The sequence below is a fragment of the Daldinia caldariorum genome (assembly GCF_022478825.1).
Source record: "Daldinia caldariorum strain CBS 122874 unplaced genomic scaffold F4812scaffold_2, whole genome shotgun sequence".
Classification (NCBI taxonomy): domain Eukaryota; kingdom Fungi; phylum Ascomycota; class Sordariomycetes; order Xylariales; family Hypoxylaceae; genus Daldinia; species Daldinia caldariorum.
In genome coordinates, this window is record NW_025953038.1 from 2,657,975 (window position 1) to 2,676,280 (window position 18,306).

The 18,306-nt window shown below is 48.0% G+C and overlaps 3 protein-coding genes across 3 annotated transcripts; all 3 read left to right on the forward strand.

Moving 5' to 3' along the window:
* The first annotated feature begins 639 nt into the window (after positions 1 to 639).
* Positions 640 to 5,480, forward strand: F4812DRAFT_415423 (SAPS-domain-containing protein). Its single transcript, XM_047932977.1, has 4 exons — positions 640 to 1,705; positions 1,783 to 3,255; positions 3,306 to 3,977; positions 4,092 to 5,480. Exons 1-4 carry the CDS (start codon positions 1,037 to 1,039, stop codon positions 4,866 to 4,868), a joined length of 3,591 nt encoding a protein of 1,196 aa, XP_047794092.1. The 5' UTR covers positions 640 to 1,036; the 3' UTR covers positions 4,869 to 5,480.
* Positions 5,481 to 6,376: 896 nt separating this feature from the next.
* Positions 6,377 to 14,880, forward strand: F4812DRAFT_192016 (uncharacterized protein). The gene is made up of 3 exons (XM_047930141.1): positions 6,377 to 9,757; positions 9,810 to 10,918; positions 10,970 to 14,880. The coding sequence occupies exons 1-3, from the start codon at positions 6,470 to 6,472 to the stop codon at positions 14,664 to 14,666; spliced, it is 8,094 nt and encodes a 2,697-aa protein (XP_047794093.1). The 5' UTR covers positions 6,377 to 6,469; the 3' UTR covers positions 14,667 to 14,880.
* A 1,001-nt stretch (positions 14,881 to 15,881) lies between these two features.
* Positions 15,882 to 17,063, forward strand: F4812DRAFT_192018 (uncharacterized protein). The gene is made up of 2 exons (XM_047930142.1): positions 15,882 to 16,607; positions 16,784 to 17,063. Exon 1 carries the CDS (start codon positions 16,234 to 16,236, stop codon positions 16,540 to 16,542), a length of 309 nt encoding a protein of 102 aa, XP_047794094.1. The 5' UTR covers positions 15,882 to 16,233; the 3' UTR covers positions 16,543 to 16,607; positions 16,784 to 17,063.
* Positions 17,064 to 18,306: the final 1,243 nt, after the last annotated feature.

The following is an 18,306-nucleotide window of genomic DNA, read 5'->3' on the forward strand; positions in this document are numbered from 1 at the left end:
GACATTGGAACTAACTTACCTCCTTACGTTAGGTTAGGTTAGGTTAGGTAGACTTATTAAAGGTATAATCCAGCCTAGCAGATGTGCCGGCATTTCTCAACTCTCTACTCTCAACTCTCTGTTCTCAACTCTATATTTACATCTAGCCGTATAGTTAGTTCAATCTTCTACTTAACCCTTTATATTTTTGAACAAGCTGCTGGCTTCATTCCCTTCGCCTAGTGCTCTCCGCTCTCCCTCCCCGCCGAACCAACCATTCCCCTTTATTAGGTACTTTTATTACTTGAACTTGTAGAGGCGGATTCATAAGACGGGGTGGGATTAACAAATCGAAACCGGAAATTCAATACAGTACTTACTTCATTACCTCCTACCTCCTACCTTGCAATACCTCCCACCTAACCTAATCTAGCTAAACGACAAGCGCCCGAACCCACAATCGCTGCCTGATCCTATCTCCATTTTCCCTTCGCAATCTGTGCCTTGCCCTTTGGCATACGGGCATCGGAATCTGGATTCGCAGTACCTCTTTGCAATTGGCTTATCTACTAGGTTAGGTTAGGTACCTAACCTAGCCTGTCTAATAAGTCCAAGGGCTTCCAAGTAGGCAAGGTAAGGTGCGAATAAAAAAAAGTACCGAAAGAAAACCCTATTGTTACCCATCTAATTTCGACCGGATAGACCGACCGTCGGAAAAATAAAACAATCGAGAAATTTCCTGCCTTGGCCGCACGTGGGAATAGCCCACATTACCTGTGCCGGTGACGATAGGTACTACATAGTACAATTCATTTCGCCCTTATTTTTCCCCCGCGCGCCACCAAACTTGGATCCGATCCGATCAGACCCGGGTAAAGGACAGGCTTTCGTATGCCGAATCCCACACCTTACACCCGTCGTCCATCTTCAATCGTACTTACATCAACACACCTACCTCTATTCTTACCAGTCCCAGTCCCAGTTTCAGTCCCAGTCCGGTGCCGGTGCAGCCCAGCTGGCGCAGTGACATAGGGCCTCGCCCCATTTACGAATCGACATGTTTTGGAGATTTGGCGGTTACGCCAACATCTCGACTATCGATACCATTCTTGATAAGCCCGATTTCCAACTTGAGGATTTACTTGACGAGAGTGATCTTATCCAAGAGCTAAAACAACACAACACTAAGCTCATCGAGTATTTACGCGAGACTCCTGTGCTTGAGAAACTCCTCGAATATGTTGTCACCCCGAAACTCGAACCCGTAGAAGCTCCCGAAGAGGATACCAACGAAGATGAGAAGAAGGGCAAGTCTAGAGGCCTGTCTTTCGGCCGCCCGCGTGCCTTGTCGAGAACAACCAGTGATGGGATCGAGGAGGACGAGGCGGAGAAGAAGCGGAACAGATATGCTTATGTTGCTGCTGAGGTCCTCTCCTCCGATAATTGGTCCATCTACGAAGCTCTGATGGACAGCCGGCCGCTTCTGCGCAACTTTTGGAATTTTCTTAGACATCCGTCTCCCCTGGATCCCCTTCAGGCGAGCTATTTTACCAAAGTCAACGAAGCTTTGTTCGATAAGAAGACTGAGGAGATGCTGGATCTCTTAAAGTCTATGGATGATGCCGTCCCCAATATGCTACGCCACGTTGACTGCCCCATGATAATGGATCTCTTGCTTAAAATTATCAGTCTCGAGAGAAGTGAGAGTGGCCAGGGTATAGTTGAGGTGTGTTTAGATATTCAAAAAGGCCAGTCGGTCAGATAACTCATGGTGCATCGCTAACATAACTCCAATGGAAATAGTGGCTCTACGCGAAAGATGTCATGCCAACATTGCTCTCGTTTCTTGGGCCAGAGCACAGCCCTGCTACGCAGACATCTGCCGGTGACTTCATCAAAGCCATCATCACCGTCTCCGCCAATGCTTCGCAGAACGAGCAGGCTTGCATTGGCCCCAATGAACTTACGCGCCAGCTGGTATCCAAACCCTGCATCCAGCAGCTTATCGGATATATGCTTGGTGGAGGAAATCCCCTTACTGTTGGCGTAGGAATTGTTATTGAGGTCATCCGCAAAAACAACTCCGATTATGATCCGGATGTTGGTCCTGACTCGAATGCCATGCCTTCCAGCCGCGATCCCATTTATCTTGGTACTCTGCTTCGGCTCTTCGCAGAAAATGTCCCTTCCTTCATGACTAAGATTCTCAATGCTCCAGCCTCCTCTCAGAAGAAACAACTGGATTCCACGTTTGGGGAGAAGATCGAGCCTCTTGGTTTTGATCGGTTCAAGACTTGTGAGCTCATGGCCGAACTTCTCCACTGTAGTAACATGGCACTCCTAAATGAAGTTGGTTCAGAGCAATTAATAGCTCTCCGAGATGAAGAGCGTCAGCGGTTACGAGCTGAGGGCCGACTAGGAAACAACCGCGGCGAGGAGGTGCAATCATCAGAGGATCTAACTATGCGGATGCGTCACTCCTCTCCTGACGATGGCCGCCGTCTGGAGATCACAAACGCTTCAGATGACGATGGATTTGAAGAAGTTGTCCCAGCAGGCGAGATGACTGAGGATACATCGCATGAATTTGTCAAAGCAGAGGACGAAATCCCCACCGGGCCAGTCTCTTCTTTTCTCGACAGGGAAGATGACGATTTTGTAGAAGAGCCTCTTAGCTCTCCAAGATTGAACATCCATGATAGTAAACTCAATGAGCAACAATTCGAAAATCCTGAGCTCATGGTCGCACCCCTTTCTCCCAAGAAGCCGCCAGTTACTCTGCAATCAGTACAAGAGGGCCTTGCCGTTCCAACAGTTGATTCACAGCCGACCCAAGCCGCTCAAACGGGTACTGGGCAGCAGCAAATAGAGCGAACAGACAAGGAACATAAGGATGATGGGCCTTCTAAGTTAGTGGATGCCCAAGTATCAGAGTTGAAAGACGCGCCTAAGGAGCCTCCTACAAACAGTTCCGAGACGGCAGAAAAACCTGCTACTTCAACATTACAGGGAGAGGACAAATCGCCCTCAACGCCATCCGCTGAGAAGTCTGTTATAAATGATACGCCTACAGAAAATAAACCAAGTGGGTCTTTACAAACAGAGTCCGGAAATGTAGGCAGTGCTCCTACCGTTCAATCAAGTGAATCGATCGGCGCTCGAGCTCATCAACCTGAGGCAGTTCTGCCCGGAAGTAGGGAGCAACGCCTTGATCCCGTGGTTGGTGATTATCTCAAAATGCAATTTGTTGAGTACCAAGTTGTGCCAACGATACTGGTGAGTGATCTCTGACTATTATCCATAATGCAAAACTAATTCGAATATAGTCCTTCTTTTTCAAGTATCCCTGGAATAATTTCCTCCACAACGTTGTTTACGACATCGTCCAACAAGTATTCAATGGCCCTATGGATCGCAGTTATAACCCTACTCTAGCAATTTCACTATTCGAAGCTGCTGATATTACTAACGCTATCATCAGCGGTCAGAGATCTAGCGAGCAGTCCCAAGCCCGAAATAAAACTCGGATGGGTTATATGGGCCACCTAACGCTTATTGCTGAAGAGGTCGTCAAATTCACAGAGCGGAATCCACCAGAGCTCCTCTCGGAGCTCGTCTTGGATCGCGTTATGAGCCAGGATTGGATTAATTATGTCGAGGGTGCCCTTGCAGAAACAAGGGAAAGAGACAATGCTATTCTTGGTGGAGTCAGACCGGAAGTTGCTATGAGTAATAGGACGCAGATGGGCGGTAATAGTCTAGGTGGTATGGGCTTATCAAGTCTGGGACTGGGTGGCGGACAGGGTGGTGGCTCCAACGCGCTTGCTGAGGCAGGATTAAACGGTGCTGGGAACGGTATGGAAATGCAGGATAATGGTAGCGGAAGCAGCATCGGACCTTTCAGTATAAGCTCTGGCTTGCTATCGGGATCTGGGTTCGGCAGTTCGAGTGATGAGGAAGATGAGGGTGAAGATAATGAAGAGGACGTTAATAACGAGGTAACTAATCCCCGGTACCATGCGACTACCTTTGATTTCTCAGGCTGGATCTCACGTCAACGGCCCACATATACAAAGGAATGAAAGTAGATAAATTTACTAATAGTTCGATAGTTCCGAGCGTACACGGATTCACTAAATGCGACCTCTTCGACATCAATGGACCCCCCTTCTGTCCCGCCGCCTCCGCCGCCGCCGCCGCCACTAAACATTCCTCCGTCGCGCGCACGTCTACAACTAGCTGCAAGGCTTGCGATGCACCAGAAGAACTCAGCTGGCTCATCGGCTCAGTCAGAGGGGCCGGATAGTAATCAAGAATCTAACCAAACTGTGGCAGATAGGGAGTCTGACAGCATCCTCCGCAATCCTTTTGAGGATGACGGAGAGGATGACGTAGATGATGAAAGCGACGACGGCCTTGCTGGAGATGATAACAACGCGGAGTCTTGGGGTACGGGCGCATCCAGAGGCAGCTGGTGGCGAGGAGCTTTAGGCCGAGGTAAGGAAAGGTTTGGGGACGGCAGGGACGATTCCGACTCAGACAAGGACGAGGCTGCCGGGGGCGAGGATGAGGACGAAGAATTTGGCGATTTTGCGATGCCTGAGGTTGACAAGGACGGGAGCAACGACAAGGGCGGAGTAATCGTAAAGCCGCTCCCAGTTCACCCGCCGCCTCAGAATCAGAAAGCGTCGGCTTTTACCAGCCTCTGGCCGTTCGGGTCAAAGGATAAAGAAAAACAAAAAGCCAAAGATAACGAAACATCAGGGGAAAATTCGGGCGAGGTCACAGATGAGATTACGGGCGATGATGGTGAAAAGATCAAGAGCACACACGAAGCAACTAGGAGAACAAGTATTGAAGACCCCGACGATGAGGAGGTGGTCGTTTAGGAGCCGGCGTCCGAAGCGAGCGAGGCTCTTCACGATGGCTTTGTCAATGTTCCTAGTGGCTCACATGGATGATACCCCGTAATCAATATTGCGAAGACGATGGTTCCAATAGAGACGCGGGCCGTACCTTTACCACGCGATAAATGGGATATGGCAACGAGGATTATCAGGCGCGTTTGTATTATATGTGGTTTTTTTAAGAAATGGCTGTTCGCATGTTTCACGGTTTTCCATCCTGTACAATAATAACTAAGTCCGGAATGGTACGAGATTATGGATCATATTCCCATTTGATACGTCTTATGAAAGTAGATGCAAGAAAACCTTATTACCTGTCATAGTTAAAGGGTTTCTCGGGTCTTGATATTGGGAGATCGGGTTGGCCGGACTTTGTTCTCCAACCGGGGCTGAGGAATGGATAAAGCATGTCTTATGATGGATGTCATGTAGTGTCACGCAAAGAGATGTTGGCATGTCAGGCTTATACGGATTTACCAGCACGCACACTGGATGACACGGACCAAGTAGATCAAGCAAGGCATGATAAGGTAAGGCACACATTAGGTAACTTAGGTACTACAGTAGTTTTTAAATAGATAGTAGATAATTGTATATAAATATCTCTGCAACTGTGGCGCGCGTGAGCTCGTTCTGAGATAATGACTTCATGGTGTTTTATGAATGCGGCGCGGTACTGAGTAAAGGCGTTGATCGTCAGTCGGTATCCTAAGCTAAAGAAACCTAGGGTAACTATTAGAGGTACTCAAGGGAATTCCGCCTGTCAATGCACATATTTTCAAGGATTTGTTCCAAGGGAAAGCCATCGCGTCGGCCGAAGGAGGATGATTGGTGACATAAATAGGAATGGAATCCCTGTAGGTTTCCGGAAGACCCTCAAACCGTTTAGAAAGCTGAATTTCGGCTGATGTAACTTCCATGGTTACCTCGCTTGTTTTACCTAACAACAGGGTTTAGATCTGGCATCGCTATTCTTATTTTTAGCTCAGCTACCAAGATATTGCCTGGAAGATATTCGGGATATTTGTACCGATGCATCTAACAACCTTGGAACTTACCGACCTCCGATGGAGCCTCTAGACTTTTATATCTCTACTGGGAACTCCGGCTTACGCTATCTTTACTACTTCATCCTTTTGGCAAAGTACCGTCTTGTGTATAGAGTACGTCAGCCCCAGCCTAAAGACCACAAGAGGATCATGAGGTATATATGCCTTTCAATTGCCGATCGTTACTATCCACTCGCAGCAATGTTCAAAAACCTGGAGCTGGGATCTACCTGTCTACCTGTCATGCCCGAGGTGGCCACCCGCAGGAGAGTCTGTCGGATCCCGACCCTTGTGTACGGTGCCGTTTACAAAGGGATTTATATCAGGTACATGATTATATCCGCTTAGGAGGTAGGCAAACACACATCTAAATAGAAATGGGAAATAATAATATCATGCCCTTACATTTCCCTTGCTTTACCTCTAGAATCTTGTTCCGTTCTTTTCCCATTCGAATGCCATAACATAACACGCCTGCTCTGGTGTGCCTGGAGTCTTATCTCCCTCTAACGTCCTTCCTCTCTCAACCCAAAGATGGCATTTCCTATAGGGGAAAGCTTCTTGTATCTGTCGTCGACTGATACTTCGGACGAGCTGTCCGAAAGTCAACCTAGCAGGACGAATAGCCAATCCCATCGCTTACCGAATAGGGTAAATCGCACGCTAAGAAGGAAGAACCTTTCGATAAACACATCTCTCCCTCTAACTCAGCCAGAGAACTTCAATAATGCCGGGCAGCTTCTAAGGTTCGAGGTAGCCGACGCTCTAGGCATTGAGGCTAGTTATCTTCCTCAGTTATCTCATAGTTTGGTCCAGGCTTATGACGACTCAAGCTCAGTATATTCCGGCTCAAGTAACACACAGCAGCTCATGGATAAATCTAAGCCAACGGGAAGGGAAGGCTCTGTGAGCCCAGTCTCGGACTACTCGTCCCCAATCGATACGGCGGAATGGAGTCAATTAATAGATGACTTGGCGGAAAAGCGCCTTAGTGCTGCTATAACTAATGTACTCGGTATTGACACCGAAATGCTTCCCTCAGACGAATCATTCCTAGATCTTGGGGGCAACTATCGAAAGGCTAGGGAGCTTCGAGCGGAGTGTATGGACGCAGGCATAAGTATCAATACCAGTGATATTATGAACTGCAAAACTATCGCTGATCTCGAGACACGCATAACGCCGCTTGCCTCGCGTAGGGTTTCGGAGAACAAGATACAACCTACAGTCGTTAGTCCACTCGAACCAGAGTCGCCAGAGAATTCTGAACCTCCGGCAATTCCGCCTAAAGCGGCGGCTAGATACTCTCTCATTCAACCGCAACTCAGACCTACGCTATCCAAGAGGCGCTATGCCGGAGTTGAGAAAATTCTCAATCGACACAGCGACATCTCAAGAGCGTCTGTACTCAAATCCAAGGCTGGCCCATTCGAAGGGCGGCTCGTGGCATTCGTCACCCTGACAGGCTGTGGTGTGGATGGCTCAGCCGACTGCGAAGTTAAATTACAAAGTCCTCGCCACACTATCAAACTATCAACTATCCGGAAAGTGGTCGAGGCTCAACTGTCGCCAAGTCTCATACCTAGCGTCTGGATTGCGTTAGAAAAGATGCCCTTAGACGACGCGGGTAATATCAACCGGAGAAAGTTACAAACGTGGATACAAAATACTAATGACGAGACATATCACCAAATTCTATCCGTTGACTCGAGAGCGAGTTTAAGACAGCCCGCAAGTGTGATAGAAAAACGCCTCCAGAAGACAGCGAGTAGGGTGCTACGTATGGATCAAACCGGTATAGGCATGAATATGTCGTTCGCAAGTCTGGGTGGCGATAAAAGGGCCGCGGCAGAGTTCACAGCGAAATGCGAACCTCAGGGGATTTGTCTCGATGCGGAAGACGTCATGAACGCAAGTTCACTAACCCAGCTTGCTGCCCTTGCAAGGTCGAGTAGGTCGCACTCGCGCAATATGAGCGAATTACCGGTCGATGCCTTCGAAATTTCACCTATGCAGCGTCTATATTTTCATACCTCCATGGGCGGTGATGTTCACCAACGAGAATCCAGGAACGATGAGTACAGGTTTAATCAAAGCGTGCTGTTTCGGCTGAGACGAGCTACAAGCATAGAGGATGTGGCAGCAGCGGTAGAGGCTGTAGTCAGTCATCACCCTACGCTAAGATGTCGGTTCCGGCGAAGTGGAATTTCCTGGTGTCAACTAATAGAACCGGATATCCCATCTTCTTATCATTTCACCTCCCATACATTTACGACTAACGCTGAATTCGAGAAACTAGTCAGAACCGCCCACGAGAGAATTGACATTGAGACGGGCCCTGTCTTTGCTGCCTATCATTTCAATACCAGTGATGGCCACCAAATGCTCTACATGGTCGCTCATCATCTCGTTATCGATTTAAGGTCGTGGAATATCATAGCAGACGACTTAGAAGGGTTGCTCACTAAGGGGTATCTCATCTCTGGTCACACCCTCTCCTTTAGAGAATGGACGCTCCACCACAGACATCGCATACGGGAGATGAGCATTCCGTTCGACGTACCGAGGGGAAACTATAGATACTGGCAAATTGATCCCGCGTCCAACAAATACGGCAATACGTTGTCTACTGGTTTCACGCTTAGTGCAGAGGTCACCTCAGCCCTAAAAATCAGCTGCCAGGCGCTTAAGGTAGACCTTGTGGACCTTTTCATGGCTGCTCTTCTTCTCTCCTTTGCGCGAGAATTTCACGACCGCACGCCGCCTACTATATGGAACCAGATGAATGAGAGATCTTTATTCGGAACGGAGAGAAATATATCAGAAACAGTAGGATGGTTTACCTCGCTATACCCGGTGGCTGCCCATGTTTACCCAGCGGACGATATCTCAACTGTACTCAAAAGGATCAAAGACTTGGAATACGCTACCATTAAAAGGGGTATTCTACAGTTTGCTAGGAATCTGATAGATGGCGCCTCTACGCTTTCATTTGTTTCCTCCTACTGCCCTCTCGAGCTTATGTTTACTTACTCTGAAAAACGGCAAAATATGAAAAGTCAAGACACCTTATTAGAACAAGTCCCTGCGTCAGATAGGACCTTGGCTTCAGGTGTGTGGGATATTGGAAACGATGTCGGGCGTATCGCCATATTCGAGACTTCAATATCAGTCGAGGAGAGTGGAACCAGCGTCGAGTTTCTCTACCCCAAAGATTGTGTACATCAGGAGAAGATAGAAAATTGGGTTTGTGGTTACGAGAGGATATTACTTCAAGCCACAGAAGGGTTGCAGCATGAAAAGTCGAGGGCGTCTTTATCTAACCCTCTTCATCTGAACATTTCCGACGAAGAGTTCAACCGACTAAATGCAACAATCCTACCGCGGCTCAATCTCAATGTTTCTAATATCGAGGCCATTTATCCCGCAACGGAAACTCAGCAAGACATTATTACCAAGCAAGCTCTAATTCCGGGGAGTTCTAAGGCGTTGATGATTTGCGAACTCGCAACGTTTGATCGGCCCATTGATACTTCTCGCATCTGCAATGCTTGGCTTCAAATGACATCGAAGCATTCCGCCTTGAGGACTATCTTTTCTCAGAGCGTCTCCAATAGCCGCTTGTATGATCAGATAATTTTGAGGTCACATTCGCCCACCATGCTCTTCCTGGAAAGTGATAGCGTTGAGGATGTAATGGCATCTATTGATAACCTACCCCCTTTACCACTGAATGAGGGTATTCCTTGGCATAGACTTGTTGTATGCCAGGTAGCCGACAAGACATTTATCAAGTTGGAGGCAAGCCAGGCAGTATGCGATGTACGTCCTTAAAATCCTTACGAATTCTACCTGCAACTGATTAGGTATCCAGGTCTTCAGCATGTCCATTCTCTTCAAAGAACTTGAGCAAGCCTATTTCCATGACCAAATCCCCTCTCGGACCGAGGCATCATATCTTCAGTATGCGCAGCATTTGGAAACGTCCTCTTCCAGTATTGATTTCTGGAAGGAGCATTTGAAGGGTGTTCAACCATGCCAATTCCCTGCCCTCGTATCGCAACATTCCATTCCAAACGAGTGGGAGACTACGACTGTTGATCTTGACGTTCAGTATGAGAAGCTCAAAGCTTTCGCTGGGGAACATAGCATAGGTCTATCCGTCATACTCCAGGTTGCGTGGGGTTTACTCTTACGGACTTATATCGGAACAGACAATGTCTGCTTTGGGTACCGCGTTGACGGTAGGGATTTCCCCGTCGAGAATTTGGAGGGTACTATTGGTTCATTTTCAACTATCTTGACATCCAGGCTTCGAATACCCCGTGAAGAGCTCCTTACGCAGCTACTGCTAAATGCGGAGAAGGACCGTCTACAAGCATTCGACCATCAACACATACCTATTAGCAGGGTCGAACACGAACTACAGATCAAGGGTGTTCGCTTGTTCAACACCTACCTCTCATTAAGGTGCGAATATGGGTCTTCCACAAGTTCAAGATGCCGACAGGTCAGGATAGAGCAAGCCTCAGAGTACGATGTTGGCGTGGATGCATACTTTCACGACGGAAACATGTCAGTTGACATTGGGCATCGCATCTTTAACTCCGATCAAGCAATTACCGTTGCTTGTGTATTTGGAAGAGCTATTGAGGCCATCCTGGACTCACCAACGAGTGGAGTCCAGGAGGTCGACTTATTCAGTATGCGCGACCATGAACACATCCTGGCATGGAACAGCATGCCTCAAGCTGATCTACCTAAGGAAACTATCCATGGCTTAGTCGCACGTCAAGCTTCGCTAAACCCGGAAATCCAAGCCGTCTGTGCGTGGGACGGGGAGTTTTCCTATGGTGATCTTCACGATCTGTCCATTGTCCTTGCTAAACACCTTCTCGCTTCCGGCCTCAAGCCACGAATGCCTGTGCCTGTGGCTATTGTCAGGAGTCGGTGGGCTGTAGTAGCCATGCTAGCGGTGCTCCAGTAAGTTGGTTATATCTAGCGATGCCAAATCCTGTACTGACCTGCTTCTAGTGCCGGCGCAATTTTGGTGCCTATCGATATTGAGATCCCCTCAGAAATTTCCAGGATCATCAGAGAAGTTGGTGCCAGTTTCGTCCTAACCTCAGCTAGTGTTCGAAAATTCGTGGATGGTCTTGGGGCAAAGGCCATCACTGTAGACGAAAACGCTGTTCTGGCTATGTCCGCACAGGCGGTCGATATGGACCTTCCACGTCCTACACCCTACGAAATAGCCTGCATTCTTTTCAGCGCCGCGTCCACTGGGACTTTCAAAACAGTCTCCTACAGCCATAGATCCTTAGCAGCTGCTTGTGTCGGGCAGAGTTCTACGCTACTCATTAACCCCTCGAGCAGGGTCATGCAGCTCTCTTCGTATCATGTCGATATTGCGCTTTCAGAAATCTTCACTACCTTGGTTCAAGGGGGCTGCGTCTGTATCCCTTCAGCCTCGGAGAGAACTGCCGATTTCTCCGGAGCCGCCAGGCGCATGCACGTTAATTGGACATATTTAACACCGACGCTATCAAGGAAATTAGATCCGAAAAGCCTGCCAGACCTTGCCGTTGTCTGTTTCCGTGCGAAGCATCTTGATGATGATGTTTACGCACCATGGATTGGTAAGGCGAAGGTGTTACTGGCTTATGGTTCTCCTGAAGCTGGCCCCCTTGCACTTTCTGCCACCGAGCTTACTGATTCGAGCACTTCGCAATGCTTCGACAGTCCATTCTACGGTAACTTTTGGATAGTCAGTCTGGAAGATAGTAACCGGCTCGTGCCAGTAGGTGCGCTTGGCGAGCTGGTAATAGGGGGGCCGACACTTGCTAGCGGTCTAGACATCCACAAACTAAATATCAAGACATGGACCGAAAAGAGACCAACTTGCGCAATGTCACTACTGGAAAAATCGGGAAATCGCCTACTCAGAACGGGACACCGTGCCCGTTATCTCGAGGATGGAAGGGTTTTATTCGCCGTAGATGACGGTGGAGATGCGCAAATAGACGGTAGAAAGTTCCGCCTTTCGGTTGTCGAGCCAAAGCTTCGACAATGCCTCGGCCGGCGTGTCGACGTAGTGGTTGAGACGATAGCCTTCAACGACCCCGATTCGGATCCGATTTTAGCTGCCTTTATCGATTTTGGAGAGAATGTACTGAGGAGAGGGGAAGAATTGCCGAACCTCAGTCGCACTACAAAGGAGAGATTATACCTTTGTAAAAAGATGGCCAGCATGGCGCTCCGAGAAACCTTACCCAGGTATATGGTCCCCTCGGCGTATATACCTGTTAAACGTATGCCTTTGACACCAACGTTGGATGTCAACAGGGTAGAGCTCCAACGAATGATTGCGGGTTCATCCAGGAAACAACTTCTTGGGCTAGCAGAGGTTTCGAATCCGCAAGGGCTTCAAAATATTAGTTTCAAACCTCTCCCTCTAACCGAAGTGGAACATCGAATGAGGGCTATATGGGGTCAAGTACTCGGCATCGAAGAAAGGTCGATTACAGCTAGCGATGGATTTCTAACCTTAGGCGGTGACACCGTCTTTGCCTATGAACTAATCAGGGAGTGCAAGCAGCGCGGCATTGATCTTTCTATCATCGATATCCTTCGAAACATCTCTCTGGCTGAGATATGTACGGGGGCCATGATTATGGAGACATATCCTACAGTCTTTCAAGCGGTCGTTGAACCGATGCAGCTAGATTCCCCAAGTTTTCCTACTGGCAAAGGAATTGCGTCTCAGCTTGGATTCGATAAGGGCTTGGTCGAGGATATAATTGAGGCGTCATCGTTGCAAACAATGTTCATCGAGTCTGAGATGGCACAGAGTGGTGGAATTGTCGATTACCTGGAGATTAATATCAACGGGTCTCTAGATTGTAATAAGCTTCACGATGCGTGCTTTAGGTTGATCGATGCTCATCCCATTCTTCGGACGGCATTTGTTACTCACCGTCACCAACTCTACCAGGCCGTCTTTAGGTCTCATCGTCCAGAATTTCCGAAGTATCACTGCCAAAGCTGGAGACTTGGCAATCTAACTACCTCGAAACTCATTAAGAGGGAGCAAGCGAAACGTATTGACTTTTGCCAACCCGTTACCAAGTTCTCCTACTTTGACGCCGGAAAAAGCTCCGTGCTCGTCATACGACTTAGTAGAGCCCAGTATGATGGGCTTTCGATACCTGTGCTTCTCAGCGACTTAACCCGGTTCTACAATCATAGCGATCAGCCTATCAAGCGTCCCGGCTTCTACGAGGTAATTAGAGCTACTCGTCGCTCATACTCGGACAGCGCCAGCGAATACTGGCGTACTTTGCTCGAAGGTGCAACAGTCACCCAAATAATATCAAAGCCCTCGCCTACGAAAGTCAGCTTGAACCACACAACTATCCACCGACAGATCCGCACAGGGGCACTGCGCAACTTAGGTATATCATTTGAAACGATACTTAAGAGCGCCTGGTCGATCGTCCTTGCGAATCTGTCTGGTACCAATGACGTTGTCTTCGGTGAGCTTCTGGATGGGAGAGACCTCAGCCTTCCGAACAATAAAAATGTATCGGACATCGTCGGACCCTTAGGCAATATCTTACCCGTCCGAGTAAGATTGCCAGATATTCCGATCACGCCATATGAATATTTCCGATGCATCCAAAGTCAGCACGTCGCTAGCAGATCACATAGCATACAACTTTTTGATATCATACAAGAAGCAACTCCATGGCCATCTTGGACTCGGTTCAGCACCATCATCCACCATAAAGCCCACACCAGGGATACCGCGAACATCGAATTCAGTTTCGGAAATTCCTCATCCGAGATGAATTACAAGAAACCGAACTATTTTCCGTCAGATATCTTCATCGAATCATGCATGTCGGGATCCTCTGACGTCGGTATATCCCTCACATTTTGCGAGAAGATAAACCTTTCCTTCGCGAACGACGTTTTGAATATGCTTTGTTCGGTCATCTTGCTTCTCACTTCTACTTTTGTCATGGAGCCATTATATCTAAAAGGCCTCGATGATGATAGCTCAACGTCGAGAATTCCACTCCCAGCACCTAAGCGAGAGATTGGAATATCGGCAAACGTTGAGTCTGTCGAACCCGATCTTGCTCGCTCCGTCCACAACATGATATCATCTGCCTGGAACGGAATTCTTGAGGCCTACACACTCAAAGTTCCCGATATACGCTCAGTCCCCTTCTACGAGATTTGGGGCTCTCTCGTTCCGGCTGCTGAGCTCGCTAAATACTACACCAATAACATGCCTTCTTCTCTTGGTGTAGAAGGAACCAGTTTCACGGCGGAAGAAATCATTGACCATCCAACGATGATGCAACAATACGAACTCATCATCGCGAAACAGCAAGCGCCGGATTCCAGGCGCAGCAGGAGCACCATGTTGGTCCGCACACAGTCCGTCTTAGGCAGAAACATACGCAGACTGCCTGGCGTGAGCGCCTCGCCGACCGTTACGTCTCCGAGGAGCAACCATAGGTCCACGGGTAGCAACACTTCCATGGAGTCCATGACGACGGGATCTACTCAGAGCGACGACGACGAACTAAAAGCGCACGATGTCGCACTGAATCGTACCGCTAGGGAGGCGAGGAAAGTGATTCTGGAGGGGAAGCACTGCAGGGCAACGAAGAAGGGGCCCTCGCTCCTGGGGAAGATGTTGCCTACAATTCCAAGTTAATTGTTTACTTTTCTTTGTATTAGGGGCGGGCGGTTCGAAAGCATCTGGCATTTGTTGGAGGGGTACTTACTAGAGGGATATCATTGGGGTTCTTCGTCTTTATGGCTGGTGTTTAGGTTCTGGGAAATGACTGCAGGCAAACGATAGCAATACCTTCGATGTTCAAATTACTTAAGATACCAATGCAATGGTTTTATTTTAGACAACATGCATAACTTATTGAGTGAATGTCTACCTACCTCATGATAACCTAGGTACCTAGCTGTCCGGGAGTCTATGTGAGCTATTCCAATAATAAATGAGCACATCCATTCACCTCCAAAATACCTTTCACAAGTTTCCACTCTCAGCATTTCTCAAGAAGTATCTATCATATTTTCTCATCTAACCATACTTTACTAGACCAAGACTTCACCAGTCGTTCTAACACGGGTCGGGTTTTCCACGATCGCGATAACACTTACCTAACTAAATTATACCAGGTAGGCAAACAATACTTACCAGAAATCCTGCCGTACGTACTTGCCATCAACGCATTGAAAATATACCGGAACCTGGCGGTATATCTTCTGCTGGCATATCTCCTCGGCCCGCCTGGCTTCCTTGCACGTGCTGCAGGTGTCGTGGTTCAGCACGACGTTGCACATCTGTCTGGTGTTACGACATGCCCCCCTCGCGGCTTTGGCACACGCCCGGAAAGCTACGCGGTAGCTGAACTCGTATTGGCATTCGTAGCAGTGGTACCATTCTAGATGCCTTACACACATTTTTCTTTTATTTCTTTTACCTTTTCAAGGTTGGAGGTTTGGTGATAGGCTACCTAGATAGATTAGGTTAGGTAGGCACTGCTGGTGTTTACGATGGATGGGAATGGAGGTAGCGTGCTTGTTTGGCCGACGACGGGAATGATTTCTGATACTATTATGATGGCTGCGTACCTAGGTTTCTTGGGGGGCGCAATGCCAGTGTTATACATGTTAAGGTTCTTTCTGCCACAATGCCTTTGTGACAGATCATTCTAAGCCGCAAGTAAAGACGCTGGTGATGTTGGCGTTTCAATTGTTGTATTCTTTGTTTCAAGATAGAATGGCTATTCATGGCAGTATATACTATCGATGCCCTCAATACATTGAACATCCCAGAGCCTAGAAAGAAGGCTAAAATGAATGTACGAACTGGGATAGAGCCTTATACGTTTGTCTTGGTTTATGAAGGGTCTTAAAATCTGGGCGTCTACATTGGGATCCCCTTTGTCTGTGAAGGAGTGTATGCGCGTCATCTGTTATATATGCGAACGATGGCTCTTTGTTGAGTCATTGACACTTCTAGATTAATACTTGGCCAACTCATAAAATCAGACAACTGCAGATTATTATCAAGTGACTTAGAAGCTAGGGTATCAGGGTAGATACCTACCTACCTCGTCCTGAATACCCAAGATAACAGACAGCGATACTAGGCACGTTAGAAAGACACGTTGAGACCGCTATACCAAGACGGTCCATCCAAGCAGCCTTCATTACCTACCTGAATCTCTTCCTGCCGGGTAGATAATTTATGAATCCGAATGTATCTCCATAAATACCAGCCCTCCCACAGCCGACATCTCCAACTCCCACCCCTCGTCGAGAAGGAGGCAGAAGAAACCACGGAGGACAACAGTCACGAGTGGCTCGTCCTCGCGAAAGAGAGCGTCCGACGGGACCTTGAGGCGTCCAAGAAGGAGCTGGAACTTGTCAGAGACCTGCTCGGGGAATTAAACGGCGGCTTCGAAGTACGGACATCCGACCGCGGGGCTAGAGACCGGTTGTTTCTTATGAGGGCTTGCCAGGAGTACTCCGGCTCGCGGTCGTGTATGCTCGAAGAACGGCTGTGACAGATAGATTTATGGATGGACGAGGCGCGCTTGGGTCGGAGCATTCCTAGTAGAGTGCCAGATGAGTATGTCGAATCCCACATACATACCTAACCTAGATCGCTTTGCCGGAGGGTTTCTGGGGAATGATCATGCCCTTACTTCCAGTAATTTTTTATTTTTTTTTCGTATTTACTATCAAGCTGCCTCTTATATCTAGGTAGATAAAGACATATGTTGGTATCATGCTTACCTACCTCAGATGGATCATGGTCGATGTTGAATGGCGGCAATGGCTGAGCGAACAAGTCGCTCCACGGGATAGCTCATCTGGCCAAGTCAATACTATGTCCCGCCAGAGAGACGCGGTGCAATCTTGGGGACCACTGATTCCCATACTCGCGGCTTTGATCGAGTAGAAGTAAGCCTAAGCCATGAAGGACTTGGTAGCTTCGGGTTATAATGTGTTACGAACGATTGGCGCAAGTGTGGGATCGTATATTGCTGCAGGCGTTCGGTAACGGTTCAAGGAGGCTCATCTTGTACGATACTAGGGTACCTACCTCTAATGCATCACTAGGTTATAATAATTCCCCTATTAAAAGAGGTAATATTGATTGCAGGCCGGAGTTTAGCTGAACGTTTTCTTTACATTAACCAGTACATCGCGCCACATGGCCTCTTCGTCAGCTTGTAAGATCTGTTACTACATTATAGCCTTTAGCTGGAAGGATTTGAAAGGAGTTACCACCCGTTCTGGGCTTCCCCGGGTGGCGGTTGGTTCGCAGCAGCAGCAACTGTCGCGTGATCATGTAAATGCAAGCCCCTTCGGCCGTTTTAAAGGGCGGGCTGAGAGGCTGCAACTTTATCGAGATCCTTGAGAGTACCTCTAAGATGTAGGTAGGTATTCCGAAAAGAACTTCGAATGAGGCTCCAATCATATGATTAAGTGTGTATCTTCCCAATGTTTGCTGTTTTAATCATCCACTTTGCAGGTATGGTACCATAGCTCAAATTCTCAGATACTGTAACCTACCTCTGGTATGTCAAGTAACAGATCCTCACAAACCTGAACATGTCCATGGTGGATCAATGTAATACACCCACTATGTCATACGCGTGTAAACTATAGGTATATCCTTGGCACCGGTGCTTGGGTTAGGTAGCATGTAGTTGTAATTACCATGTAAGTTAGGTACCTAGGTAGTTACATAGTATGTCTCTCTCCGCATCCTCCACACTTTTACGAAAGCTTTATCCGTTGGCGACGACCAATAGATATTATTACTGTTACGTACGGGAAATAGCAGAATGCAAATAACCGACCAATACAAACACTAGCTGTAATCTGTCTTTTCCTTTTTGCTTGGATCTCTGCCTTGGCAGCTTGGGCCCCTCCCCCGATAGGATTTACCCCGGCAGACCCACAGCAAGCGTGGTGTATTGTATCTATTCCTTGCTCTGTCCCCGTCAGGGAATACCTAACGTACCTAACGTACCTAACGTGGTACGGGCGCACGTTTGGATGGCTGTCTACGTCTACACTACACTGCACTAACGTAGTGTACCGGGGGCATAAGGGGGGCAAGGGGGCAATTCAGGGTCGTCGACCCCGCGGAGCCACACCGAACCCTTTTAGGGCATGCTCCCGCAACATCGGGCACCAGTCATGTCCAGATCACTGCAAACACGGAAGCATTATTTTTAAGCATAGCCAGCTTAATTCGGCCGGCCGTGACCGATCAATAAGGATGTGTAGCGTTTGTGGAAACTTGTGTAAAACTG

Bases quoted from the DNA above. Each gene is read 5' to 3' on its own strand.
- F4812DRAFT_415423 (XM_047932977.1), top strand. From the start codon at position 1,037: ATGTTTTGGAGATTTGGCGGTTACGCCAACATCTCGACTATCGATACC. The intron at 3,256-3,305 runs GTGAGTGATCTC...ATTCGAATATAG, and splicing joins AAGTTGTGCCAACGATACTG to TCCTTCTTTTTCAAGTATCC. The intron at 3,978-4,091 runs GTAACTAATCCC...ATAGTTCGATAG, and splicing joins AAGAGGACGTTAATAACGAG to TTCCGAGCGTACACGGATTC.
- F4812DRAFT_192016 (XM_047930141.1), top strand. From the start codon at position 6,470: ATGGCATTTCCTATAGGGGAAAGCTTCTTGTATCTGTCGTCGACTGAT. The intron at 9,758-9,809 runs GTACGTCCTTAA...TTAGGTATCCAG, and splicing joins CAAGCCAGGCAGTATGCGAT to GTCTTCAGCATGTCCATTCT. The intron at 10,919-10,969 runs GTAAGTTGGTTA...ACCTGCTTCTAG, and splicing joins GCCATGCTAGCGGTGCTCCA to TGCCGGCGCAATTTTGGTGC.
- F4812DRAFT_192018 (XM_047930142.1), top strand. From the start codon at position 16,234: ATGTATCTCCATAAATACCAGCCCTCCCACAGCCGACATCTCCAACTC.